The 27,407-nt window shown below is 43.2% G+C and overlaps 1 protein-coding gene across 5 annotated transcripts; it reads right to left on the minus strand.

The window, feature by feature from the left end:
- Window positions 1–4,166: 4,166 nt before the first annotated feature.
- LOC115173278 (tripartite motif-containing protein 46) lies at window positions 4,167–27,407 on the minus strand. Of its 5 annotated transcripts, none has more exons than XM_029731223.1 (12): window positions 27,289–27,407; window positions 20,341–20,605; window positions 19,953–20,106; window positions 17,612–17,810; window positions 17,386–17,532; window positions 16,946–17,041; window positions 14,802–15,055; window positions 13,298–13,419; window positions 12,211–12,549; window positions 8,652–8,881; window positions 5,993–6,060; window positions 4,167–5,671 (listed from the first exon to the last, which is right to left on the minus strand). In XM_029731223.1, the coding sequence occupies exons 1-12, from the start codon at window positions 27,340–27,342 to the stop codon at window positions 5,212–5,214; spliced, it is 2,388 nt and encodes a 795-aa protein (XP_029587083.1). In that variant the 5' UTR covers window positions 27,343–27,407; the 3' UTR covers window positions 4,167–5,211. The 5 variants fall into 5 exon arrangements, with proteins under 5 accessions (XP_029587083.1, XP_029587086.1, XP_029587085.1 ...); XM_029731226.1 differs by having other exon boundaries at window positions 26,988–27,379; XM_029731225.1 differs by lacking the exon at window positions 27,289–27,407 and adding an exon at window positions 25,909–26,270.

Consider the following 27,407-nt stretch of genomic DNA (forward strand, 5'->3'; position numbering starts at 1 on the left):
CACTACCTGGGCCACTTGTGTGGGTTGTAGTCTCCGTCTCATGCTACCACTAGAGTGAAAGCACCACCAGCATTCAAAAGTGACCAAAACATCAGCCAGGAAGCATAGGAACTGAGAAGTGGTTTGTGGTCCCCACCTGCAGAACCACTCCTTTATTGGGGGTGTCTTGCTAATTGCCTACAATTTCCACCTGTTGTCTATTCCATTTGCACAACAGCATGTGAAATTTATTGTCAATCAGTGTTGCTTCCTAAGTGGACAGTTTGATTTCACAGAAGTGTGATTGACTTGGAGTTACATTGTGTTGTTTAAGTGTTCCCTTTATTTTTTTGAGCAGTGTATATATATATATATATATAGTGCATTCGAAAAGTATTCAGACCTCTTGACTTTTTCCCCATTTTGTTACGTTACAGCCTTATTCTAAAACGGATGAAATAGTTTTTTTCCCTCATAATGACAAAGCAAAAACAGTTTTTTAGAAATGGTTGTAAATTTATAATATAAATAAATTCAATATCACATTTACATAACTATTCAGACCCTTACTCAGTACTTTGTTGAATGACCGTTGGTTGCGATTACAAGCTTGGCACACCTGGATTTGGGGAATTTCTTCAATTCTTCTCTGTAGATCCTCTCAAGCTCTGTCAGGTTGGATGGGGAGCGTCGCTGCACAGATATTTTCAGGTCTCTCCAGAGATGTCAGATCGGGTTCAAGGCCGTGCTCTGGCTGTGCCACTCGAGGGCATTCAGAGACTTGTCCCGAAGCCACTCCTGCATTGTCTTGGATGTGTGCTTATGGTCGTTGTCCTGTTGGAAGGTTAACCTTCGTCCCAATCTGAGGTCCTGAGCACTCTAGAAGAGGTTTTCCTCAAGGATCTCTCTGTACTTTGCTCAGTTCATCTTTCCCGACGAGTCTCTCAGTCCCCACAGCATGATCCTGCCATCACCATGCTTCACCATCAAATCATTTGTTTTTTAATCACATACACGTGTTTAGCAGATGTTATTGCAGGTGTAGCGAAATGTTTGTAGGGATGGTGCCAGGTCTCCTCCAGACGTGACGCTTGGCATGCAAGCCAAAAAGTTCAATCTTGGTTTCATCAGACCAGAGATTCTTGTTTCTCATGGTCTGAGAGTCCTTTAGGTGCCTTTTGGCAAACTCCAAGCAGGCTCTCAGTGCCTTTTACTGAGGAGTGGCTTCCGTCTGGCCACTCTACCATAAAGGCTTGATTAGTGGAGTGCTGCAGAGATGGTTGTCCTTATGGAAGGTTCTCCCATCTCCACAGAGGAACTCTGCAGCTCTGTCAGAGGGACCATCGAGTTCTTGGTCAACTCCCTGGCCAAGGCCCTTCGCCCTCGTTTGCTCAGTTTGGCTAGGTGGCCAGCTCTAGGAAGAGTCTTCTAGGAAGAAACTTCTTCCATTTAAGAATGGAGGCCACTGTGTTCTTGGGACCTTCAATGCTGCATCATTTTTTTAGTACCCTTCCCCAGATCTGTGCCTCAATACATTCCTGTCTCAGAGCTCTGCAGACAATTTCTTTGACCTCATAGCTTGGTTTTTGCTCTGACATGCACTGCCAACTGTGGCACCTTATATAGACATGTGTGTACCTTTCTAAATCATGTCCAATCCATTGAATTTACCACAGGTGGAACGCCAATCAAGTTGTAGAAACATCTCAAGGATGATCAATGGAAACAGGATGCACCTGAGCTCAATTTTGAGTCTCATAGCAAAGGGTCTGAATACTTATGTCAAGGTGTTTTTGTTTTTTAATAAAAGTGCAAACATTTCTAAACTTGTTTTTGCTTCATCATTATGGGGTATTGTGTATAGATTGAGGGGGAAAAAAGGATATCATCAATTTTAGAATAAGGCTGTAACATTACAAAATGTGGAAAAGGGGTAGGGGTCTGAATACTTTCCGAATGCACCGTACATATATATTTAACTGTACTATTAGTGTATATATATATATATTACTGTACTATTATCATAAATATCAAGGGTCTGTTTTGACATGATAGTACTTTCAATATGAATTTAGAGTTGGAAAATGTGACACATGCTGAAGCAAATTAACTGAAGCTGGTTTGACTACTACTTCTACTACCACACATAACAATAAGGTCAGGTTTTTCTCATTTTCAAAATGTGTCTTTATTTAGCGTAAATTGTTGGTCTGTTTTTTTTTTACAAACATTCTGCCAGCAGGTGAAGTCTACATTTGGTCTGCGTCCCAAATGGCACCCTATTCCCTAAATAGTGCCCTACTTTTTACCAAGCTTCGGGCCTTTGTCAAAAGTAGTGCACTATATATGGAATAGGGTGTCATTTTGGAAACAACCTACATTTCTAGAAAGCTTATCATTTATAAGATGTACTGCTCATAATTTACAATCAAGCACACTTTGAAATAATACAAAATATTCCATAAAAGACAATTATAATCAGCAAATGGTGGTCAATATGATTATCAGACATGTGAATTACAGTGAGGGAAAAAAGTATTTGATCCCCTGCTGATTTTGTACATTTGCCCACTGACAAAGAAATGATCAGTCTATAATATTAATGGTAGGTTTATTTGAAAAAATATCCAGAAAAATGTTATAAATTGATTTGCATTTTAATGAGGGAAATAAGTATTTGACCCCCTCTCAATCAGAAAGATTTCTGGCTCCCAGGTGTCTTTTATACAGGTAACGAGCTGAGATTAGGAGCACACTCTTAAAGGGAGTGCTCCTAATCTCAGCTTGTTACCTGTATAAAAGACATCTGTCCACAGAAGCAATCAATCAATCAGATTCCAAACTCTCCACCATGGCCAAGACCAAAGAGCTCTCCAAGGATGTCAGGGACAAGATTGTAGACCTACACAAGGCTGGAATGGGCTACAGACCATCGCCAAGCAGCTTGGTGAGAAGGTGACAACAGTTGGTGCGATTATTCGCAAATGGATGAAACACAAAAGAACTGTCAATCTCTCTCGGTCTGGGGCTCCATGCAAGATCTCACCTCGTGGAGTTGCAATGATCATGAGAACGGTGAGGAATCAGCCCAGAACTACACGGGAGGATCTTGTCAATGATCTCAAGGTAGCTGGGACCATAGTCACCAAGAAAACAATTGGTAACACACGACGCGTTGAAGGACAGAAATCCTGCAGCGCCCACAAGGTCCCCCTGCTCAAGAAAGCACATATACATGCCCGTCTGAAGTTTGCCAATGAACATCGGAATGATTCAGAGGACAACTGGGTGAAAGTGTTGTGGTCAGATGAGACCAAAATGGAGCTCTTTGGCATTAACTCAACTCGCCGTGTTTGGAGGAGGAGGAATGTGGGCTATGACCCCAAGAACACCATCCCCACCGTCAAACATGGAGGTGGAAACATTATGCTTTGGGGGTGTTTTTCTGCTAAGGGGACAGGACAACTTCACCGTATCAAAGGGGCAATGGACGGGGCCATGTACCGTCAAATCTTGGGTGAGAACCTCCTTCCCTCAGCCAGGGCATTGAAAATGGGTCGTGGATGGGTATTCCAGCATGACAATGACCCAAAACACACAGCCAAGGCAACAAAGGAGTGGCTCAAGAAGAAACACATTAAGGTCCTGGAGTGGCCTAGCCAGTCTCCAGACCTTAATCCCATAGAAAATCTGTGGAGGGAGCTGAAGGTTTGAGTTGCCAAACGTCAGCCTCGAAACATTAATGACTTGGAGAAGATCTGCAAAGAGGAGTGGGACAAAATCCCTCCTGAGATGTGTGCAAACCTGGTGGCCAACTACAAGAAACGTCTGACCTCTGTGATTGCCAACAAGGGTTTTGCCACCAAGTACTAAGTCATGTTTTGCAGAGGGGTCAAATACTTATTTCCCTCATTAAAATGCAAATCAATTTATAACATTTTTGACATGCGTTTTTCTGGATGTTTTTGTTGTTATTCTGTCTCTCACTGTTCAAATAAACCTACCATTAAAATGATAGACTGATCATTTCTTTGTCAGTGGGCAAACGTACAAAATCAGCAGGGGATCAAATACTTTTTTCCCCTCACTGTATTTTAACTGCAGTCTCACTCCTACACACACACACACACACACACACACACACACACACACACACACACACACACACACACACACACACACACACACACACACACACACACACACACACACACACACACACACACACACACACAGAGTTAAACGTTGGAAAAACAACCAATGCACAAACACATTAATCAAGGAGCAAGCGATAAAGGTGGCTGAAGCTGAAGCGGTATCATTCAGTTCCTAATTTCAGAATTTCCTCATGACATGTTATCCTCCTAACTCAATCTACTGTCTACTCAATGGCAACAGTATTTAGACCAGATTCAAATCTTTAGTTGGGGTTGTGATGGAGTGAGTGGGAAGATTTCACTAACAGTCAGGACTTTTTTTCCATTGGAGATACACATATGTACAGTAGATGTGTAAATAGTTTTAGTACAGTGAAGGGGGGAACTGTTACATGATCAGAAAACATAGAACCTCCAATTCATTTCTGGACCTCGAAGTAATTTCCACATGGGACACCAGGTAGGTGCAATTAATTATCAGGTAAAACGGAAAAACAGCAGCAGTCCGGACCTCGTAGGGTAAGATTTGAATACCCCTGACATAGATGAACACCCAGACAGGACATGACTGAGAAACAGTTTTTCTAAAATAAATATATGTTCTTGCATATATACATATATATACCGTAAATATATACAGTATAGCGTGGTTAATAGAGCAAGCGTCAAAGATAGGAGACATTACATAATTGCTGTGTGTGTAATTTGCCAGCCCCTACTTAAGCAATTTAGCATTTCTGGCAAAATAAAATGGAAACCAAAAAAGTATGTAATAAAGTTAAATACATTTGCATATCGGTTGCAATAAAAACTAGTTTTTTTTCATACAAATGAGATACAAAACAACAAAATGAGGTTACTAACTTTTTGCTCTGGCCAAGTAAATAGCTTACAATTAACTTTACATTCTATGTCCAATCAATCACCTCAGATTAAGGCTAAGATTCAATGCGCCGTTTAAAGGCAATGTCACTGCGTTTGCAGAGATCACATTCAAGGTAAACGCTGTAGAGGTCGGCTCAATTGGAAATTACCTTTAAATTACCTACACCATGGTTTCAAATTGAATCGCAGCCTAGTTATTCAGATTAGTGACACGTGATTGGATAGTGACCCTCCTGACTGGAGTCTGGTCTGCCATCCGATTGGTCACCAACTCCTGTAACTGAAGTGCCCCTCCGCCAATAAAAAAGAAAGCCGGGCAAACGGGGCCGGAGCAATCGACAGGCCCCTCCCACAGAGGACGGAGCGAGTGGGCATCGTAGAAAGTGACGCGACCCTTCTGAAAGTCAAGGCACACCCCAAGCCTGGGAGGCAGGGGGTAGGTGAGGCCCGTAGGCGAGGAGGCAGGGCTGTTGCCGTTGGCGACGGTGGGGCTGCGGCGGGGGTTGGTGCCGTTGCAACCGTGGTTGTTCTGATGGTTGGGAGCCTGGGGCAGGAAGATCTTGCCCATGCCCATGGTGAGGAAAGAGAAGGGGGGAGGGGATTCCAGGGAATCCTCTGCCCCACTGTCATGGCCACTGTCTGGGTCATAACTACAGGGGGAGGCAGAGAGAGAGAGAGGAAGTGAGAGAGAAGGAAATAGAGAGTGCGGAGTCATACCCACACACACACACACACAACTAGTGCCCGTATACATAAAGCGTCTCAGAGTAGGAGGGCTGATCTGTTCCCCCTGTCCATGTAATCTTATTCATTATGATGTAAAAGGCTAAACTGATCCTAGACCAGCACTCCTACTCTGAGATGTTTTTTTTTATACAAGCCCTGATAGTCAGTCTCTCCTCAACCAATTTTCCATTGACTACTTCCTGTCCTCCCTGCACTTTATAGCCTCAACCTCCAGCATCACTCACCGGGGACTGGCCATGTCTTGCGGAAGGTGAAACCACTCCTGTAGTTTGGCCTCTAGGCCCACTCCCACCTGTGGAACAGATAGAGAGAGGCAATGAAAGGAGGCAGCAACATAGTGGGGTCCGGATTTATTGGCACCCTTGAAAATATGAACAAAACATAATGTATAAAATAAATAATACAAAGACTATATTGTATGCTATTTTTTTTAATTATATTCTTTTATACTAATACAATTACTCAGAGAAAGAGATTCTATTTAACAAGTAATACTACATTAAAAAAATCTATCTACATGTGCATTTGGAAAGTATTCAGAACCCTTGACTTTTTTACACATTTTGTTACGTAACAGTCTTATTCTAAAATGCATTCCATTGTTTTTTTCCCCTCATCAATCTACACAAATTACCCCATAATGAGTAAGCAAAAACAGGTTTTTATTTATTTTTACAAATGTATTCAAAACAAAAAACTGATATCAGATTTACATAAGTATTCAGACAATTTACTCAGTACTTTGCTGAAGCACCTTTAGCAGTGATTACAGCTTCAAATCTTGGGTATGACGCTACAAGCTTGGCACACCTGTATTTGGGGAGTTTCTCCTATTTCTCCTACTGACTATTCTTCCAGTCGCTGAGGCTGAAAAACATCCCCACAGCATGATGCTGCCACCACCATGCTTCACCGTAGGGATGGTATTGGCCAGGTGATAAGCAGTGCCTGGTTTCCTCCAGACCTGACGCTTGGCATTCAGGCCAAAGAGTTCAATATCAGTTTCATCAGACCAGAGAATCTTGTTTCTCATGGTCTGAGAGTCCTTTAGGTGCCTTTTGGCAAACTCCAAGCGGGCTGTCATGTGCCTTTTACTGAGGAGTGGTTCCATAAAGGCCTGATTGGTGGAGTGCTGCAGAGATGGTTGTCCTTCTGGAAGGTTCTCCCATCTCCACAGAGGATCTCTGGAACTCTGGTCACAGTGACCATCGGGTGCTTGGTCACCTCCCTGACCAAGGCCAATCTCCCCCGATAGCTCAGTTTGGCCGGTCAGCCAGCTCTAGCCTTGGTGGTTCCAAACTTCTTCAATTTAAGAATGATGTTCTTGGGGACCTTCAAATCAGCAGAAATGTTTTGGAACCCTTCCCCAGATCGGCCTTGACACAATCCTGTCTCGGAGCTCAATGGACAATTCCTTCGACCTCACGGTTTGGTTTTTGCTCTGACATGCACCGTCAACTGTGGGACCTTATATAGACAGGTGTGTGCCTTTCAAAATCATGTCCAATCAATTGAATTGACTCCAAAAAAGTTGTAGAAACATCTCAAAGATGATCAATGGAAACAGGATGCAACTGAGTTCAATTTTGAGGGTCTGAATACTTATGTAAATGTGTTTAGTTCTAATAAATTTGCAAACATTTCTAAAAACCTGTTTTTGCTTTGTCATTATAGGGTTTTGTGTGTAGATTGAAGGATTTTTTAAAATCTATTTTAGAAAACAGCTGTAACTTAACAAAATGTGGAAAAAGTGAAGGGGTCTGAATACAATATATACAGTTGAAGTCGGAAGTTTACATACACTTAGGTTGGAGTCATTAAAACTCGTTTTTCAACCACTCCACAAATTTCTTGTTAACAAACTATAGTTTTGGCAAGTCGGTTAGGAGATCTACTTTGTGCATGACACAAGTAATTTTTCCAACAATTGTTTACACACAGATTATTTCACTTAATCACAATTCCAGTGGGTCAGAAGTTTACATACACTAAGTTGACTGTGCCTTTAAACAGCTTGGAAAGTTCCAGAAAAATGATGTCATGGCTTTAGAAGCTTCTGATAGGCTAATTGACATCATTTGAGTCAATTGGAGGTGTACCTGTGGATGTATTACAAGGCCTACCTTCAAACTCAGTGCCTCTTTGCTTGACATCAAGGGAAAATCAAAAGAAATCAGCCAAGACCTCAGAAAAAATTGTTTTGGTTTTATTTGGTTTTATTTATTTATACGTTTTGAGATTTTTATTTATATATATTATATATATATTTTTTTTTTGTGTGTGTGGGGGGGGGGGGTATGATAACATCGATCACGTCGATATGATCACGTCTCTCATAACAGAGAGACGTGATCATATCAAAATCAAATCAAATGTTATTTGTCACATGCGCCGAATACAACAGGTTATATTGAAATGCTTACTTACAAGCCCTTAATTAACCAACAATGCAGTTTAAGAAAATATCCCCCAAAAAGTAAGAGATGAGAATAACAAATAATTAAAGAGCAGCAGTAAATAACAATAGTGGGGCTATATACAGAGGGTACCGGTACAGAGTCAATGTTGAGTCAATATACAAATGTAAGCAAGGTTTGAAATGATTATGTTTTAGTATCTGTTTGGGCTTCTTGCGGTCAATGTGCAGTCAAATTATTTGTAATTATGTTCCGGCCCCCCAACCATCCGCACAAGAAAAAAATAAATCTGCCTACGGCTGAATCTAGTTGCTGATCCCTGCCCTATGCACCTGTGGAGATTTAAAAGGATTTGATTGGTATAAGCAATATGGGTTAACTTCCACCTAGCAGAGGGCAAATCCTCTCAGATCTCCACAGGTGAATACGGCACTGGCCTTATGGGACGATTTGGGATTCCACTTACTTTGACCAGATAGGAGCCGGGCTCCACTGAGCATGCCCAGTAGTGCCTACCCTGGGTGATGGCCACGTCACCCACCAGGAGGTCTGCAGTCAGGTGACAGGAAGTGAGCGCTCGGTCGGCGGCCTGCATCAGGGATAGGCCGGGGACGCTCCGGGCGCAGCGCTGCTCCTTACTCACCACCAGCCGGTCGGCATGGAGACCCCAGCGAGAGTCCAGGTAGAAGTTTAACACTGAGAGAGAGGAGGCCAGGGGAGGATAGGGAGATGGAGAGGGGGAAAGAAAGAGGGAGGGTGGAAGGAGGAGTGCATAAGTAGGAAGGAGAGAAGAGGGAAGAGGTGGGTTTTGATGAGATAGAGTAGAGAAGCGAAGTAGGAGAGAGGGAAGACAATAATGGCACAGAGGAGGTAAATACAGGGCAGTGCTGAGCAATTAGTGCTTTTTGAGGTTGGTTCGATTATTCAAAAATAATCACTTTTTTATTTTTATTTTGATAAAAAAAATTGACAATAAATGCAATGTGCATTATGTGGGTTGAATGCTGTAAAAACACAGAATAAAACAATGATGGTAGTGACTGCTTATCACTTAACCGTAATTTATTCACATTACTTTAATAAAATATTTGTTTTATTTGATAACTTTAGATTTCATTCCAAGTCATCTCATCTCTATAGAGCTGCTGCCTATGCTGTCTGACAGAATCACTATTTTAGTCGTTTTTCAAAGTAAATAAGGCATACTTTTGACTGCTGAATACCAACTATCAATCACTTAGATCATGTATTTACAGGCTCGTGAAGCAACTGCTTTCTGTCCCTCTTCATCGCACATTCTCTCTTGTCTCAGTCTCTGTGTCTGCTCTGCAGACCAGACAAGTTCAAGCGGGCACGCAATGGATTATGGTCATTGTACGTAGTTAATTATCAAGTTTTCTGCGCTAAACTATGTAGAATATTGGCCTGTTGAAAACTAAAACTCCCTACTACATCGCACAGTTCAGGCTTGATCTGAGTTATCTATACAGAAACCGCTCACAGAACAAAACAGAACAAAGGTGGAATTCAAAAAAATTGAACCGACGTCGGTCAATTAGTTATTTAAAAAACAAAAAATAAACGATATTTCTGTTAATCGATCAGCACTAATACAGGGATAGAGGAGTAGTAAGATGCAGTATATTCAGAAAGTATTCAGACCCCTTGACTTTTTCCACATTTGTTATATTACAGCCTTATTCTAAAAATTGTTTACATTTTTTCCCCCTCATCAATCTACATACAATACCCCATAATGACAAAGCAAAAACAGGTTTTCAGAATTCTTTGATAATTTCTATTAAAAACAAAACTGGAAATATCACATTTACATAAGTATTCAGACTCTTTACTAAGTACTTTGTTAAAGCACCTTTGGCAGCGATTACAGCCTCGTCTTCTTGGGTATGACGTTACAAGCTTGGCACACCTGTATTTGAGGAGTTTCTCCCATTCTTCTCTGCAGATCCTCTCAAGCTCTGTCGGGTTGGATGGGGAGCGTCGTTGCACAGCAATTTTCAGGTCTCACCAGAGATGTGGTTCAAGTCCAGGCTCTGGCTGGGCCACTCAAGGACATTCATAGACTTGTCCCGAATCCACTCCTGTGTTGTCTTGGCTGTGTGCTTAGGGTCATTGTCCTGTTGGAAGGTGAACCTTTGCCCCAGTCTGAGGTCCTGAGCACTTTGGAATAGGTTTTCATCAAGAATCTCTCTGTACTTTGCTCCGTTCATCTTTCCCTCGATCCTGACTAGTCTCCCAGTCCCTGCTGCTGAAAAACATATCCACAGCATGCTGCCACCACCATGCATCATTGTAGGGATGGTGTCAGGTTTCCTCCAGATGTGACGCTTGGCATTCAGGCCAAAGAGTTCAATCTTGGTTTCATCAGACCAGAGATTCTTGTTTCTCATGGTCTGAGAGTCCTTAAACTCGAAGTGGGCTGTCATGTGCCTTTTACTGAGGAGTGGTTCCATCTGGTTCCATAAAGGCCTGATTGGTGGAGTGCTGCAAAGATGGTTGTCCTTCTGGAAGGTTCTCCCATCTCCACAGAGGAGCTCTGTCAGAGTGACCATTGGGTTCTTGGTCACCTCCCTGACCAAGGCCCTTCTCCCCTAATTGCTCAGTTTGGCCGGGCGGCCAGCTCTAGGAAGAGTCTTGGTGGTTCCAAACTTCTTCCATTTATGAATGATGGAGGCCACTGTGTTCTTGGAGACCTTCAATGCTGCAGACATTTTTTGGGACCCTTCCCCAGATCTGTGCCTCGACACAATCCTGTCTCGGAGCTCAGCGGACAATTCCTTTGACCTCATGACTTGTTTTTTCTCTGACATGCAGCGTCAACTTTGGGACCTTATATAGACAGGTGTGTGCCTTTCCAAATCATGTCCAATTAATTGAATTTACCACAGCTGTACCCCAATCAAGTTGAAGAAACATCTCAAGGATGATCAATGGAAACAGGATGCACCTGAGCTCAATTTTGAGTCTCATATCAAAGGGTCTGAATACTTATGTAAATAAGGTATTTCTGTTTTCGCTTTGTCATTATGGGGTATTGTGTGTAGATTGATGATTGGGAAAAATTATTTTATGCATTTTAGAATAAGGCTGTAATGTTACAAAATGTGGAAAAGGGGTCTGAATACTTCCTGAATGCAGTGTATAGAATCAGGGCTACAAAGAAAGAACTGAGAGGGTTAACAGAGAAGAGGGATAAAGAACTGTCATGCAACTCCTCTGGAATGAAAAGAGGAGACATGGACTAGGAGAGAGGGAGTCAAACGGTCTTTCATCAACAAACTAGAAACGGATACAAAACAGTCAAAGCAGAAGGTCAATCAAAGGAGGAGGTGCATCTTTCCTAAATTGGGATTATTAATATTCCTGAGGGATACATAGCAGAATAGGATCATTTACCAAGGGAGACAAGGAATACATTGACCACTCCAGACTTCCCAGACTCATTAGCATAGATCTCAATCAACCAAATCCATTTGTTAAGCCTCAGGTTTTAACAAATAGCAAACCTCATCAACACACTCTGAGATCTCATTATGGAGGGAGAACGAGGGTGGCTGGGAGGACAAGAGATGCATGGCATAAATGTAAAAAGAGGTAGATATATGTGCGAAGCAACAAGAGGAAAAATGAGAAAAGAGTGTCGATGCTCACATTAACAGGCAGAGGGGGAGATGCGGATTGAGAGAGTGGACCTAGGAGTGAAATGAGTGAGATGAGGAGAGACATGTGAAGACAGTGTTAAGAGGATGGGTTGGATAGAGAGATGGGATGGGAGGAGAGTTGGATGGTATGGGTAGAGAGAAGGATGGGAATGGGCAGAAAAATAGACAAATTAGTCATTAAGATGATCTCTATGGATACTGTTCTGATGCATATCAGTTATACCAATACTGATGAGATTGTGTGTGTGTGTGTGTGTGTGTGTGTGTGTGTGTGTGTGTGTGTGTGTGTATGTGTAGTGTGCATGTAGTGTGTGTACCTATAGAACAATGTATAAACCTCACCTGGTGCTGGCGGGGTGTGTAGGTACACCTCCTCACTGTACTCCCCGAAGCCCGCCTTGTTGCAGCCTCTCACCCTCAACACATACACACTGTCCATCTCCAACCTGTCAATCACAGCACTGGTTCCGCCCACCTCCTCCAGCCGCTGCCAGCCCCAGCGGGCCGCAGCCAATCGCCCTTGGATACCACCCCTGGCCCCGCCTCCTGGCACCACCCCCCGGCGACGAAACTCCACAGAGAAGTGCCAGGCGGGGGCGGATTCCTGAGGCAGCCGCCAACATAGGAAGAGCTGGTCATAGGCCAGGGTCTTTTGAGTGTCAATAACAGGGGCCAGAGGGGCTGATGGGAGAAAACATTACAGCTGTCAGTCAGATGTTGGATACAAAAACATACTCTCTGGCTTGATTACATATGCAATACTACCAGATGTTCACTACAGTTTGCTAATGCATAGTTGAAGATACAGTATGATTCAGTAAAATGACTTAATTAATGGTAGACTCAGCGTGATGATGTTGCCACGAGCAGCAGCGCAGATATTCAGATGAGCGCGATACAACACTGCTCTCACACAGCCACACAGAGTATCTGCGCATGTGCACGGGTGCGCTTCACGCTTCTACAACGTGATAACTACAGGAGAAGTTTAACCTTGCGCTTCAACGCTCTTAGTTGTTGCGGAAATTGACCCACTACTGCTGTTTATCTTGTGCATTTCACCTTTAAATTGAATTACCCCCAAAATGTTACATGATTGTATTCTGTAGTATGTCATTTCTCTTACATCCTCTCTTTCCTCTCCTAAATCCCTTTTTCAATACTCTGGCTCTAACCCTGCTCTCTGGTTGATTATCCCTCTATGTCTCCATAGCCCCCTCCTCCATCCTCCTCTCTCTCTGACTGACTCTATCCCTCAACGTCTCCCTAGCCTCCTCCTTTATCCTCCTCTCCTACTCTCTCTCTGACTGACTCTATCCCTCTACGTCTCCCTAGCCTCCTCATTTATCCTCCTCTCTCTCTGGCTGGCTCTATCCCTCTACCCCTCCCTAGCCCCTTATCCCCTCCTTCATCCTCTCCTCTGTCTCACCCTGGATGAACTGCAGGTCTGTGAGGAGTTTGAGCTCTTTGGAGACATCCAGCTGGAAGTGTCTGAAGGAGGGATCAGCGGCCAGAGAGAAACACTGCAGCCCTTCGATGGACGTGGATAACCTTGGAGAGTGAGAAGAGTGAGGAGAGGGAGAGAGGGAGAGAGGGAGAGAGGAGAGAGGAGAGAGGGAGAGAGGGAGAGAGGGAGAGAGGGAGAGAGGAGAGAGAGAGAGGGAGGAGAGGGAGAGAGAGAGAGCGAGGGAGGGAGAGAGAGAGAATGAGAGAGAGGGGGAGATGAGAGAGGGAGAGAGAGAGGGTGGAGAGAGGGAGAGAGAGGGAGAGAGAGAGAGAGCGGAGGGAGAGAAGAGAGAGAGAGGAGAGAGAGAGAGGAGAGAGAGAGAGAGAGAGCGAGAGAGAGAGAGAGGACAGAGAGGGAGAGAGGGAGAGAGGGAGAGAGAGAGAGAGAGAGAGAGAGAGAGAGAGAGAGAGAGAGAGACTATTAGAATAATTGTTTGGGAGTAGATGACAAGTCCTAGGAGGGAGGTATGCACTAAGCAGACTTAACAACTGTATTATTAGGGTAATACGCAATTAGAGTAACTTTAATTGATAGCAGATAGATTAATCTTGGTTAATCCAGAATTAAAGTCTCACGTAATTGGCCAGCTGCTCGATTAACTTTTGGGTCCATGCATGTTAAGAAAATGGACTAAGAGACGCCAGAATGAGGAGCAGAACCGGAACGAGGAGCTCCAACTTCTCTCTTTGCAAGTTACGGGCCGAACGCCCCCTCTCCTTCCGAAATCCGAAAGATGCTAATACCTGCAAAATCGTGATTTGACCAAATAACCAGTTACAAAAAACCCAAACACCGGCTCTGCTGCTGCTTGTTATCCCACAGAACCCATTTCATTCCCTACAGATGTTACGGTACCAGTTATGTTTCCATAGACCTGTCCACGAGAGATTACAGACACTGTAGATTAATGAGACTACATACTGTAGCAGTCTACCGTCTACCTGTATAACTACATGTTTCATGCCACTAATCCAGTGTCAGTCTAACAAACCATCATTGGAAACAGTGAACACTGTTTGGAGCACAACTACATAGAACACCATCACTAAAGCCACGCAGTTCTCTTTATCAAACAGGTCTACTGGCTCCCACTTGTGGCCATTTGTCATTTTGCTGATCCCGTGGGATGAGCAGTGAAAGCATACACAAGAAGGAAAGAAGAATAGACAATAGACATTGATTGAAGGACTGGGTGAGAGGAAATAGAACAATACGAACAGAGAAACAAACAAACAAAACAAACAAAGGAACAGAAAAATTAACAAAACTAGGGCGCTAAAGAGCCCTGGGTATACGTCCAAAATAGAACCCTATTCCCTACAGTGCACTACTTTGGATCAGAGCTCTATGGGGAATAGGGTGCTATTTGTATAAGCTTCCACACTGTCTGCTGCCCAGCCAGTCAGACCTGTTGTGTGTAAAGTACCTGCTGTGTGTCTGGCGCGCTGCCTGGACGAAGCAGGGCGGGTCCGTCTCCTTCAGCAGCTCTTGGGAGAACACCATGAGGCCTGCATGTTCTAGCAGGCTCCGCCTCTCCGCCACCTGGCCCGCCAACGCCTCGCCCCGCCTCTGCCGTGCCCCCTCCAGGGCCTGAGACAATGAGGCGTGGCGCTCGGCGAGGAGGGCGGTCAGGTCTCTCACGCTCTGAGACAGCTGCTCCCGTGCCGCTACGCTGTTCGCCTGTGGACAGACAGCAACACACAGGGAGGAGTAGGACCGTAGAGATATAATGTATTTCAATCAATATTATTCTAGAATTGTGTTCTGGCTGTGCTGTTCAACAGTCAGACAGCAACACACAGGGAGGTTAGGAGGACCACAGAGATGATGTATTAGACAGCAACGCACAGATTAGGACCATAGCGCTATGTATTATGAATACAGTATACATGAGCATATGATGTCTACTGTTGTAAACAATGCTGTCTACGGTGGTGTGGTCAGTAGGATCAATAAATTAGCCAGCTAACTTGCTTAAATATTATTATATACACTGCTCAAAAAAATAAAGGGAACACTTAAACAACACAATGTAACTCCAAGTCAATCACACTTCTGTGAAATCAAACTGTCCACTTAGGAAGCAACACTGATTGACAATACATTTCACATGCTGTTGTGCAAATGGAATAGACAACAGGTGGAAATTATAGGCAATTAGCAAGACATCCCCCAATAAAGGAGTGGTTCTGCAGGTGGGGACCACAGACCACTTCTCAGTTCCTATGCTTCCTGGCTGATGTTTTGGTCACTTTTGAATGCTGGCGGTGCTTTCACTCTAGTGGTAGCATAAGACGAGGAGCACTGCCAGAGCCCTGCAAAATGACCTCCAGCAGGCCACAAATGTGCATGTGTCTGCTCAAACGGTCAGAAACAGACTCCATGAGGGTGGTATGAGGGCCCGACGTCCACAGGTGGGGGTTGTGCTTACAGCCCAACAGCATGCAAGACGTTTGGCATGCTGTTGGCAAATTCGCCACTGGCGCCCTGTGCTCTTCACAGACGAAAGCAGGTTCACACTGAGCATGTAACAGACGTGACAGAGTCTGGAGACGCCGTGGAGAACGTTCTGCTGCCTGCAACATCCTCCAGCATGACCGGTTTGGCGGTGGGTCAGTCATGGTGTGGGGTGGCATTTCTTTGGGGGGCCGCACAGCCCTCCATGTGCTCGCCAGAGGTAGCCTGACTGCCATTAGGTACCGAGATGAGATCCTCAGACCCCTTGTGAGACCATATGCTGGTGCGGTTGGCCCTGGGTTCCTCCTAATGCAAGACAATGCTAGACCTCATGTGGCTGGAGTGTATCAGCAGTTCCTGCAAGAGGAAGGCATTGATGCTATGGACTGGCCCGCCCGTTCCCCAGACCTGAATCCAATTGAGCACATCTGGGACATCATGTCTCGCTCTATCCACCAACGCCACGTTGCACCACAGACTGTCCAGGAGTTGGCGGATGCTTTAGTCCAGGTCTGGGAGGAGATCCCTCAGGAGACCATCCGCCACCTCATCAGGAGCATGCCCAGGCGTTGTAGGGAGGTCATACAGGCACGTGGAGGCCACACACACTACTGAGCCTCATTTTGACTTGTTTTAAGGACATTACATCAAAGTTGGATCAGCCTGTAGTGTGGTTTTCCACTTTAATTTTGAGTGTGACTCCAAATCCAGACCTCCATGGGTTGATAAATTGGATTTCCATTGATTATTTTTGTGTGATTTTGTTGTCAGCACATTCAACTATGTAAAGAAAAAAGTATTTAAAAGATTATTTCTTTCATTCAGATCTAGAATGTGTTGGTTAAGTGTTCCCTTTATTTTTTTGAGCAGTATATTATTGCCCGCACAGTGGAGCTCATATGATGAATTTGCAAGTTATTTACGAAAGAAAACTTGGTCTAATTGACTCAACATCCAAAAACACATATATAAGGTAAACTTTTTGAATTCATCAAAAGTTTTTTTCTGGTTGTTTATCAAAGTTAGCTGGCTAACTCATTGATCCTGCTTTGTGGTAGACCCCTCTGGTGGGTCATTTCTGGAGCCCTGCAGACTGCAGTATTCTTTAGTCACCTCTGTCTGAGTGGTGGCACTCTCCAGCTGTGAGATCTGGCCCAGCACCGTCTCCTGGTTGGACAGAATGTAGTTCATCTCCTTGGTAATCTTGTCCTGTCCAATAATAAGTGACCGCAAATAAACAAAGGGTTAATGCCCTGACCAGACTTAATCCTAATGCACATCAGTAGCTCTGTATCTCTTACACACTGGATGATCTAAACCCACAGTTCAATGGCGACTTACCCCTTTTCTGTCATGCACTGTACTACTAGACTAACCCCCAACCATCGAGGGCCGATCTCCATTGCGTGTGATATCCACTAATGCCACTGATTATAACAATATTGCCATTTAGGTACTTTTATTCAAAGCAGCTAAAGGGTATTACATACATTATTCAGTATATTGTACAGTATAAGGCCAATGCAGGAACCATGCTACAACCAGATGCCTACCTTGAGTGTCTGGTAGGCCTGGGTGACTGGCGCCACCTTGTGCCCGGCGTGGACGCGGCGCAGCTTGCAGAGCGGGCACAGCAACCGCTGGCACGTCCTACAGTAGAAGTGCAGACGCTCCTGGTCATGCTCAGGACACGACAGCACCTGGAGGAGGAGAGACAAGAGGGGTGAGAGAGGAGAGAAGATAGGGATGAGAGAGGGATGAGAGAGAGGCAGGCCTCACCTTGGGCCTGAAGTTGAGGGTGGGCTGGACGTGTTCGTGCTGGGCACGCGGCGTCCCCCAGGGGTGGTAGAGCTTGAAACACTCGTTACAGAAGCTGGCTTGGCAGTCGGCGCAGCCCTTAGTGGCCTCCAGGGACTGGGGAGGCTTGCAAAACTGACACATCACAGCCACACTGCCTAAGCTCACTGTGTGTCTGTACCTAAGAGAGGGGAGAGGAAGATAGAGGGGAATGATTAAAGGGAGGAGGGTAGGGGAGAGAGAGAGCGAGAGAGAGCATGGGCGAATTAGGGCAAGATAGTAGTAGAAAGGGGGTGGGCGAGGTTGGAAAAGGCGAAAGAAAGAGAGACACAAATAAGAATGATGGAAGGAGAGAACAGGGCCAAGACAGAGAGAGAGGGGATGGGTAGATCGGGTGATAAATAACATAAAAGAGGTTACTCTACATGGGGAAAATAAGCTTTTAGCAGTTACACTGCAGTAGTCCAGTGGAAGTGCAGTGTCTTTCTGCTACAGTAGGTTGCTGCAGTGTGTTGCAGTCTGGGAGCTCTGCTAATTTCCTCTCTAGGTCAGCTCCATGCTCATTAACAAGAGTGGCATCCTATTCCCTATATAGTGCACTACTTCTGACCAGGACCCATACTATTTTTGACCAGGGTGCCATTTGGAAAGCCGTACTTGGACACATTCTCTCACTCACCGTTCAAGGGGCTAAAGATGCAACTAATTGAAATGCTACACATTTGTGTGTGTGTGTGTGTGTGTGTGTGTGTGTGTGTGTGTGTGTGTGTGTGTGTGTGTGTGTGTGTGTCACGGGTGAGACTGGGAAACCAACGTCTTCAACAGACCAAGAGGAAATTCCTTGCCGACGGTGACACTGATTTTTCAGGCAGGGTAAGGCTGGGCAATATGGCCAAAATATCCTACAGTATCAAGATATTTTATGTTTTTGAATAATAAAAGTTCTACATTTGCTTTATGAGAAGTGTGTGACCATAAGATGGCAACACATACATTCTAAGCGATTTCAATTGGTCTTTCTCCCTTCTGATTGTTTTATTCTGTTCAATTAAACTTGAAACAAAAATCATTTTCATCATTTTCATCAATTTCTGCATTTCCTGCAATCATTTGACATCATTTCCACACTGCCACGTAGGGCTGCACAATATAGGCAAACAATTTTAAATAAAATGTTGCAGTTGCGATTTAGAGCAAACCATTTGGGTGAACTGTTGGAATAATGGAAATAGAATGCTTATTCTAATTCTATAATTAGATTATAATAGTGGGCACTTTGAGCACAGTGTTGTTTGACATGACAACGTATGAAAATACCAGGGAGGAGTTATTGTGACAGGGTAGGAACCAAAGTGATGGTCAGTGTTTCATAGGGGACCCTATAACCTTTGGTTACATTGAATGTTTTCTCTTAAATACTTCATGTAGCTAACATGTTCATGCTTCGCATATTCCTCTTGGATTTAGAAGATGCTGTTGCACAAACGACATGCTGATTTAGATCGCACCCTCTCTGGTATTATCAGGCTGTATAGCTAGTTACGTTTGTTCTGACTCAGTACATGTATTAGCTAGCCAGCTAACTAGCAATTAGCATTAGTGGCTAACGCGATTTAGGCCCAACTTGCTAAGGAAAGACGAACTACAAATTTGCAGATGTAAGAAACACAAACAAATAGTGTAATTATAGAACGTTTGTGGATTTATTTTAAGAATCAAAGTGAAAACAGCATCATTGTCATCATTGTTGCATGTGCTGCATTGACCACAGAACGCAAGTGTCTCGTGGTCGAGGAACGACAAATGCGCTCCTTGAATGACAGGGGGCAGGGCTAGGTCTGTGTGGAAAGCGGCATGGAGAGAGATGACCATAAAAATGGATGTTACACATGGTGTATCACATTTAACAAACCAAACATTCAACATCCGTTATAGAAGGTAAAGTAAAAACCAAAACCAGTCTGTGCATCAAAATACGGTACACCGCCCAGCCCTAAGGCAGGCCTACATCCTCCCTTACAGAAAAAACACGATTTCACAAGTGGCAAATCACATTATTTCATGTGAAATTTCACATGAAAATCATGTGAAATTGTGTTCACTTCACATGTGATCACGTGTTTTCACATGTGTAGTTTCATGTTATCACATGTTGCTTTACATGTTATTACCTTAACTTCACATAAGATCACATGGGATCACATAAAATGTATGTGTCTTTTCCGTAACAGCTCACAAGACCAAGACCTGTGCATAGTGCATGTGTGTGTACTTGCGTGTATAAATGTAAGTGTGTATAAGTGTGTGTGTGTGTGTGTGTTACCTCTCTACAATGCGCTCCAAGGTGAGGTTACGCAGGCAGTCAGTCAGGCCCTTCTCTCCCAGCTCTACCTCTCTCCCACAGGGCGGGCACGGAAACAACATCGCAGGGGGCGGTTCCTTACGCCGTCGCCCCGGCGACGGATACGTCCCAAATCCTGGACAAAGGGTGACAGAGGGGGAGAAGTCAGTCAGTGGGATGAGGAGAGAGGGATGGGTAAAGAGTGGAGGAAACAGAGAGCAAGAGAGAAGGACGTGTGTATTCCCATCGCATCCCCAGACTAGTCTTATTGATCGTCACTTGACATTGAATCTAAAGACATACACACACATATACACACACTCTCTCTCTCACGTGCAAACACACATTTACACAAACACACACACATTACCTGAACGTAGCACGCGGTCGATGGGTCGATGGTCGGCCTTGCCGGACATGGGCCTGCGTGCCTGGCGGGGAGAGCGGGTGTTGGGGGTGGAGGCAGGAGAGTTGGGCTCGGGCGGCAGCTCCGGAGGAGGGTAGCCATTTTGAACCAGGACCTCTGAGGCACACATCAGGCAGACGCTGTGCTGACATGGCAGAACCACGGGCTGCTTGACGATCTCCTTACACACTGGGCAATGCAGCTCGCACTCCATGCTCTTCACGTTAGACTGGGGAGGAGGGAGAGGTGGAGAGTCAATGAATCACACAGGTAGGGGGTCCTGTGTTGCTTGGTTGGTAGAGCATGGTGCTTGCAATGCCAGGGTTGTGGGTTTGATTCCCATTGGGGACCAATACAAAAAAACGATGAGAATATGTGCACTCACTGCTGTAAATCGCCTCTGGTAAATGACTAAAATGGAATGTAAATGGGTCACTTTTCCTTTGATATTCAAGGGAATTAATGAATTGAATTAAAACGAACCCACCAAGACAAAAAAAAGAGGGGGTAGAGGGATGAATTTATAGTGTTTGAAAAGAGAACGAAGTAAGTACACAGCCCGGGACCAAAATAGAGGAATGACATGAAGAAGAGGTATTGAAATGAAACATATAAAACAGTTGTACCACCAACTACAATAAACTGCAGTGCTCAAGATGCTATGGGCTCTGGTCAAAAATAGTGCACTATTTGGGATGCAGCGTAGTGTGCGAGATGGCAGAGATTTCTCGAGCTAAATGTTAACACGTGACAGTATGACAGTGGTCTTTATAAATAGCTGTCCTCAATGGGCTGTCAGAGCAGTGGGAGACTCGTTAAATATCAATAAGGAAGGATGACCAGACATGAATTATTTAATTCCTGCACATGCCTGGTCCGGAGTGTGTGTGTGGGTGTGGACGTGTTTAACCAGAAGTCCCCACAAGAATAGTAAGCAAACAAAAATTTGACCAACTGGGGACATTTTATTAGTCCCCACGAGGTCAAATGCTATTTCTAGGGGGTTTAGGGTTAATGTTAAAATTAGTGTTAGGGTTAGAATTACGTTAAGGGTTAGGGTTAGGAGCTAGGTCTAATTTTAGGGTTAGGGTTAGGAGCTAGGGTTAGGTTTAGGGTTAAAAACTTCTTAGAGCTAGGCCCCTTTTTTCTCAATTTCCGCCTGAATGATGTGCCCAAAGCCTGATGCTCAGGTCCTGAAGCCAGGATATGCATATAATTGGTACCATTGGAAAGAAAACACGTTGAAGTTTGTATAAATGTTAAAATAATGTAGGAGAATATAACACAATAGATATGGTAGGAGTAAATCCAAAGAAAAACCAACCAGAACTTTTTTCGACTTAGAATGGCAAGTGTAAGGTCATTTTGGAAATAAGCCAAAATTAGCCAAGCCAATTCCTATGGCGTCCACAGGGTGTCAGCAGTCTATGTTCAAGGTTTCAGGCTTGTAACTTCAAAAACGAATAAGAAATATCAGTTTTAGTACAGGGACACAGTCTTGGAAATTCATGTTTGCGAGCGCCATGAAGACAGGACGCACCTGCTAAAATCGGTTTCATATTGAACATACTTCTTTCCGTAAGAAATATTATAGATTGATTACATTTTTGGGTATCTGAGGAGTAAATAGAAACGTATTTTGACTTGTTGAAACAAAGTTTATGGGTAGATTTTCGGATTCCTTTATCTGCATGTTGAATGAGTGGATTACTCAAATCGTTGGCGCCAACTAAACTGACGTTTTGGGATATAAAGAAGGATTTTATCTAACAAAATGACACTACATGTTATAGCTGGGACCCTTTGGATGACAAATCAGAGGAAGATTTTCAAAAAGTAAGTGAATATTTGATCGCTATTTGTGAATTTATGAAACCTGTGCCGGTGGAAAAATATTTTGATGTGGGGCGCCGTCCTCAAACAATAGCATGGCATGTTTTCGCTGTAATAGCTACTGTAAGTCGGACAGTGCAGTTAGATTAACAATAATTTTTGGCTTTCAACCGATATAAGACACTGATATGTACCTAAATGTTTAATATCCATAATTTTTATGATGATTTATTTGAATTGCGCGCCCTCCAGTTTCACCGGAAGTTGTCCCGCTCTGGCTAAAACAGATCATAATGAGTAAGATTACATGGACAGGGGTGACCTGATCCTAGATCAGCATTCCAACTCTAAGTGAAGAAAATGAATGAATGAATTAATTAATTAATTAATAAAATCACCCTGTTAACTGTAGCAGAATCAGTAGCCTAACTGTTGCAGGATGCAACAATACTGATAGCAGCTCTGGTAATAGCCTATGACGTGGTAAAACACACACACACACACACTGACACACAAGTTAATCAGTACATTGAAAAACACTTAAACTAACCATTCTAATATCCATTCTATTGATTGCCCTGATGCAGGGGGAGAGGAGGATGACAACATTCCTGCTTTAAGCAACACTATAGCACAGCCTAAATCAAGTGATACTTTTCCCACATTACAGTTTTATTCAATCACTTTGGCACATTCTTCAGATATACAGTACATTCAGAAAGTATTCAGACCCCTTGACTTTTTCCGCGTTTTGTTACGTTACAGCCTTATTCTAAAATTGAATAATCGTTTTTTCCCCCTCATCAATCTACACACAATACCCCATAATGACAAAGCAAAACAGGTTTTTACACATTTTGTCATATTTATTAAAAATAAAAACGTATTACAAATATTACATTTACATAAGTATTCCGATCCTTTATCAGTACTTTGTTAAAAGCACCTTTTGCAGCGATTAAAGACTCAAGTATTTTTGGGTATGACACTACAAGATTTTCACACCTGGGGAGTTTTGGGGAGTTTCACCCATTCTTCTCTGCAGATCCTCTCAAGCTCTGTCAGGCTGGATGGGGAGCGTCGCTGCACAGCTATTTTCAGGTCTCTCCAGAGATGTTAGATCGGGTTCAAGTCTGGGCTCTGACTGGGCCACTCAAGGACATTTAGAGACTTGTCCTGAATCCACTCACGTGTTGTCTTGGCTGTGTGCTTAGGGTCGTTGTCCTGTTGGAAGGTGAACCTTCGCCCCAGTCTGAGGTCATGAGTGCTCTGGAGCAGGTTTCATCAAGGATCTCTCTGTACTTTGCTCTGTTCATCTTTCCCTCGATCCTGACTAGTCTTCCAGTCCCTGTCATTGAAAAACATCCCCACAGCATGATGCTGCCATCACCCTGCTTCACTGTAGGGATGGTGCCAGTTTCCTCCAGACGTGACGCTTGGCATTCAGGCCAAAGAGTTCAATCTTGGTTTCATCACACCGGAGAATCTTGTTTCTTATGGTTTGAGAGTCCTTTAGGTGCCTCTGGCAAACTCCAACCGGGCTGCCATGTGGCTTTTACTGAGGAGTGGCTTCTGTCTGGCCACTCTACCATAAAGGCTTGATTAGTGGTGTGCTGCAGACATTTTTGTCTTTCTGGGAGGTTCTCCCATCTCCACAGAGGAACTCTGGAGCTCTGTCAGAGGGACCATCAGGTTCTTGGTGGTTCCAAACGTCTTCCATTTAAGAATGATGGAGGCCACTGTGTTCTTGGGGACCTTCAATGCTGCTGAGATTTTTTGGTACCATTCCCCAGATCTGTGCCTGTCTCTGAGCTCTACGGACAATTCCTTCGACCTCATGGCTTGGTTTTTTCTCTAACATCCGCTGTCAACTGTGGGACCTTATTTAGACAGGTGTGTGCCTTTCCAAATCAATTGAATTTACCACAGGTGGACTCCAATCAAGTTGCAGAAACATTTCAAGGATGATAAATGTAAACAGTATGCACCTGAGCTCAATTTCAAGTCTCATAGCAAAGGGTCTGAATATTTATGTAAATAAGGTATTGCTGTTTGTTTTTAATACATTTGCAAAAAATTCTAAAAACCTGTTGTCTCTTTGTCATTATAGGGTATTGTGTGTAGATTGATGAGGAAAAACATTTTTATTTAATCTATTTTAGAAAAAGCCTGTAACATAACAAAATGTGGAAAAAGTCAAGGGGTCTGAATACTTTCCGAATGTATTGTAAGTGGTATATTTTCAAAACTCTAAGTACAAAACTCTAAATTGATAACACTTGTAATGGCCCCTATCTTTTTAAAGAACTTTTGATTGTGCATTCATTGGGATTGCACATATCTTTCACCCCCGAGTCATTCATGCAAAATCACCAAAGCATCAGATAATGACAGGTTCACCATTTAGTTATTTAAACTACTATTTAATCCAATAGCAAAACAATACAATATACACATTGTGAGCATGTTGGGAAATAGGTCAGTCTTATGGTTTCATTATCCTTATACAGTACAAACGTAGGACAAATCATCAGAAATATGGGGTATATTTTTTTTAAATATAAAATATATGTTTTATTGTCACATACTGTACCATGGTGTTGTATGTCATTTCTGCCCCTTGCAACATTTTACAAGATCACCTTTTCTATGTGTTTCCATACAGTATCTCCTATCTCTCTGCTCAACAAAATGAATCAGCTTACAGTGAGTGTATCGATGAAATTCAAACGAGTGGAATATATTGTTAAATACAACCCAGGTATTTCAGCAGTGCATTGTACTCTACACTATAATTCCAAATGGTAGCACATAAGAGTGACTCTTTCCACGTTGTCCTAGTGAAGCACACTGGCTTCTGGAGAATGATGATGTAGTATTTACAGTCACATCCACATACAGTATGATTTCGTTTTCCCTTCCAACATAAATTGATGTCAGATTGATACATTTATGAGGTAAAAATATAGAAATGTACAGTTATCGAACTATATATGTTAACTAGGCACTACATCAGTTTAGCTCAGTAATTAACAGTTTTGAGCAGTTTGATTAAGTGATAATGAATTGTAGTGTTAACAAATGATAAAAATATCATATCAAATGTAGGCTTAAAGTGAATATTGCATTTTGAAAAGCAGATAATTAAATTGAATATGCATCCAAATTCAAAGAGTGATTTGTTGCAGTGAACGAGTGACTGTGAATTCGTTTGTTGTAATTGGTCAATAAGAAACGTTGATTCGAGTTTTGAAACATGAGCTATTTTGATGATCTGTTTAGATTTTTGTGCTCAGAGTTGTGAAAATGCACCAAAGTTATCTTTTTTATATAATGTATATGAAGCCAAGCCCTTCACACACACAAATCACATCACCTCAATAAACACGCAGATCTGAAGGTCAAAGAAAGATAATTTATAATTTACCAGCACGATATGGTTTGAGTCACACTGTCCCTATGTCATTCACCAATGTCAACTCCGTCCTGACCTTTCTTGTTCTATTCAAACAGCGGCCGAGTATACGAGCAATATGCTAGCCAGGTTATGCTACACTGGCTACAATCCACTGACGCCCACAAATGATTTGTCCACATAGGACCTGCATTCCATTTTAAAAGCCCAAATTGTTTCGCAATGCAATATCTGTCACCGGCTTGGTTTCCAGAACACGCGTTGTGATACAGCGCAATTCTTACCTTCAGCTGGAATCTAGGCGCCATGATAGGAATGTTTCTTCCGCGGTAATCAGAGCCGTGCTCCCGGAAAGGTGATACTAGAAACTGAAAGGGGGGGATTTCTGCCCAACTACAAGGAGGTGTGACATGGGAGATTTGTGAGATGCTAATTGTTTTAAAGAGTACCTTTTAATTCCTGTTGATATAGTGCTTAAAAATAGTGATTGTCAGTCTTTCATTGTTCTCTTTGTTGAAAACTACAATAGCCTATGCGCTGTGCGATCTTCGGTACCCTAGTTTTTTTTTTTTTTATCTCCCCCTATGCAGCACAAGACTGCACCGCGTGCCTGCATCCCGTCTCCATGGTAACAAGCATCCCTGGTACCTGCACATCCTACAAGCTCGCACAAAAAACGTGTGGCATTTTATTTGCACGGCTTCTTTGTTTGTTTCCAGCGTGTCAAGTGTTGCATTCGAATAAGCATAGGGTCTACATCCTTAACGCATTTTTTGTTGTCCACAAACAAAAATCGCCAGGTCATTATAGCGCACCTTATAGACTAGTTGTAAAAAAACGCCTATAATTGGCCTATGAGTGGTTCAATACATTTGGTAGGCATCCACATATTTACAGGTGAATTGAATGGGAAAGTATGGTAAAGGCTACAGTGTTCTTTAAAACACAAATAGGCCTTTCTGTTTCCTTTTGGTCTAGGTTGAAGACTATTAGTCAACATAACGAATTAATGACCAGGTAGAGGGATGGGGTGGAATAGGAATATATATATTTTTTCGTATGCTATAGATAGGCCTATATCACCTTTTTTAACATATTAATGTGCGACATTGAGCCGTGTTAAATATTGGGAATTATTATGAAATAAGAGTGGTCCGACAGGTGCAAATTGGGGCGAATCGGACACCTGAAAAGAAATAGTGGCAATCTGGTTCTGGTAGTTTAGGCATTAGGTTACTGTCTGCATCATTAGCCTATAAAATGTCCTAGGCTATTAGTAGACTACAACGGGGAAACAACAAAACATGTAACACAAACAATACACTGACACAACCATACACAGGCTAGTCATACTAATACGAACCAGAGCGTCCATCATTGAAGAAGTGAGCGTTCAATCCGACTGTGCCTCCTTCGGTGAATTACACATGATACCCCTACCGTTATCATAACAATAACAACAGGTGCCATGAAGGCGAAAATTGCAAAATAGATATTCATAACTCCTGGTTCACCATTTCCACAATAAGATTATAAGAACTGGGCGCAGGCGCGTGAAGCTACAACCCATCAAAAAACGTTAACAATAGAAAAATGAAGCCAAATGGGAGAGAGGGATTTTATTTAAACGAAATAAATGTAAACGATCATGAAAATGCACACACCATCCCAAATGCTGCAAGATTATTCGCTTGGTAAACTACTCCCAGCCCAGACATCTCTCAACCTTCCTTTATCGAATCGCATCAGCCTCGGATATTCTGCCACGATCCTGGGGTTTCTG

The sequence above is a fragment of the Salmo trutta genome, chromosome 34, assembly GCF_901001165.1.
Source record: "Salmo trutta chromosome 34, fSalTru1.1, whole genome shotgun sequence".
In the NCBI taxonomy this organism is placed as follows: domain Eukaryota; kingdom Metazoa; phylum Chordata; class Actinopteri; order Salmoniformes; family Salmonidae; genus Salmo; species Salmo trutta.

Coding starts and splice junctions, on each gene's coding strand:
- LOC115173278 (XM_029731223.1), bottom strand. CDS start 27,342: ATGTCTGGGCTGGGAGTAGTTTACCAAGCGAATAATCTTGCAGCATTT. Junction 17,533..17,611: donor CCCTCAACTTCAGGCCCAAG/GTGAGGCCTGCC, acceptor CTCCTCCTCCAG/GTGCTGTCGTGTCCTGAGCA. Junction 13,420..14,801: donor GCGCGCCAGACACACAGCAG/GTACTTTACACA, acceptor TCACTCTCCAAG/GTTATCCACGTCCATCGAAG.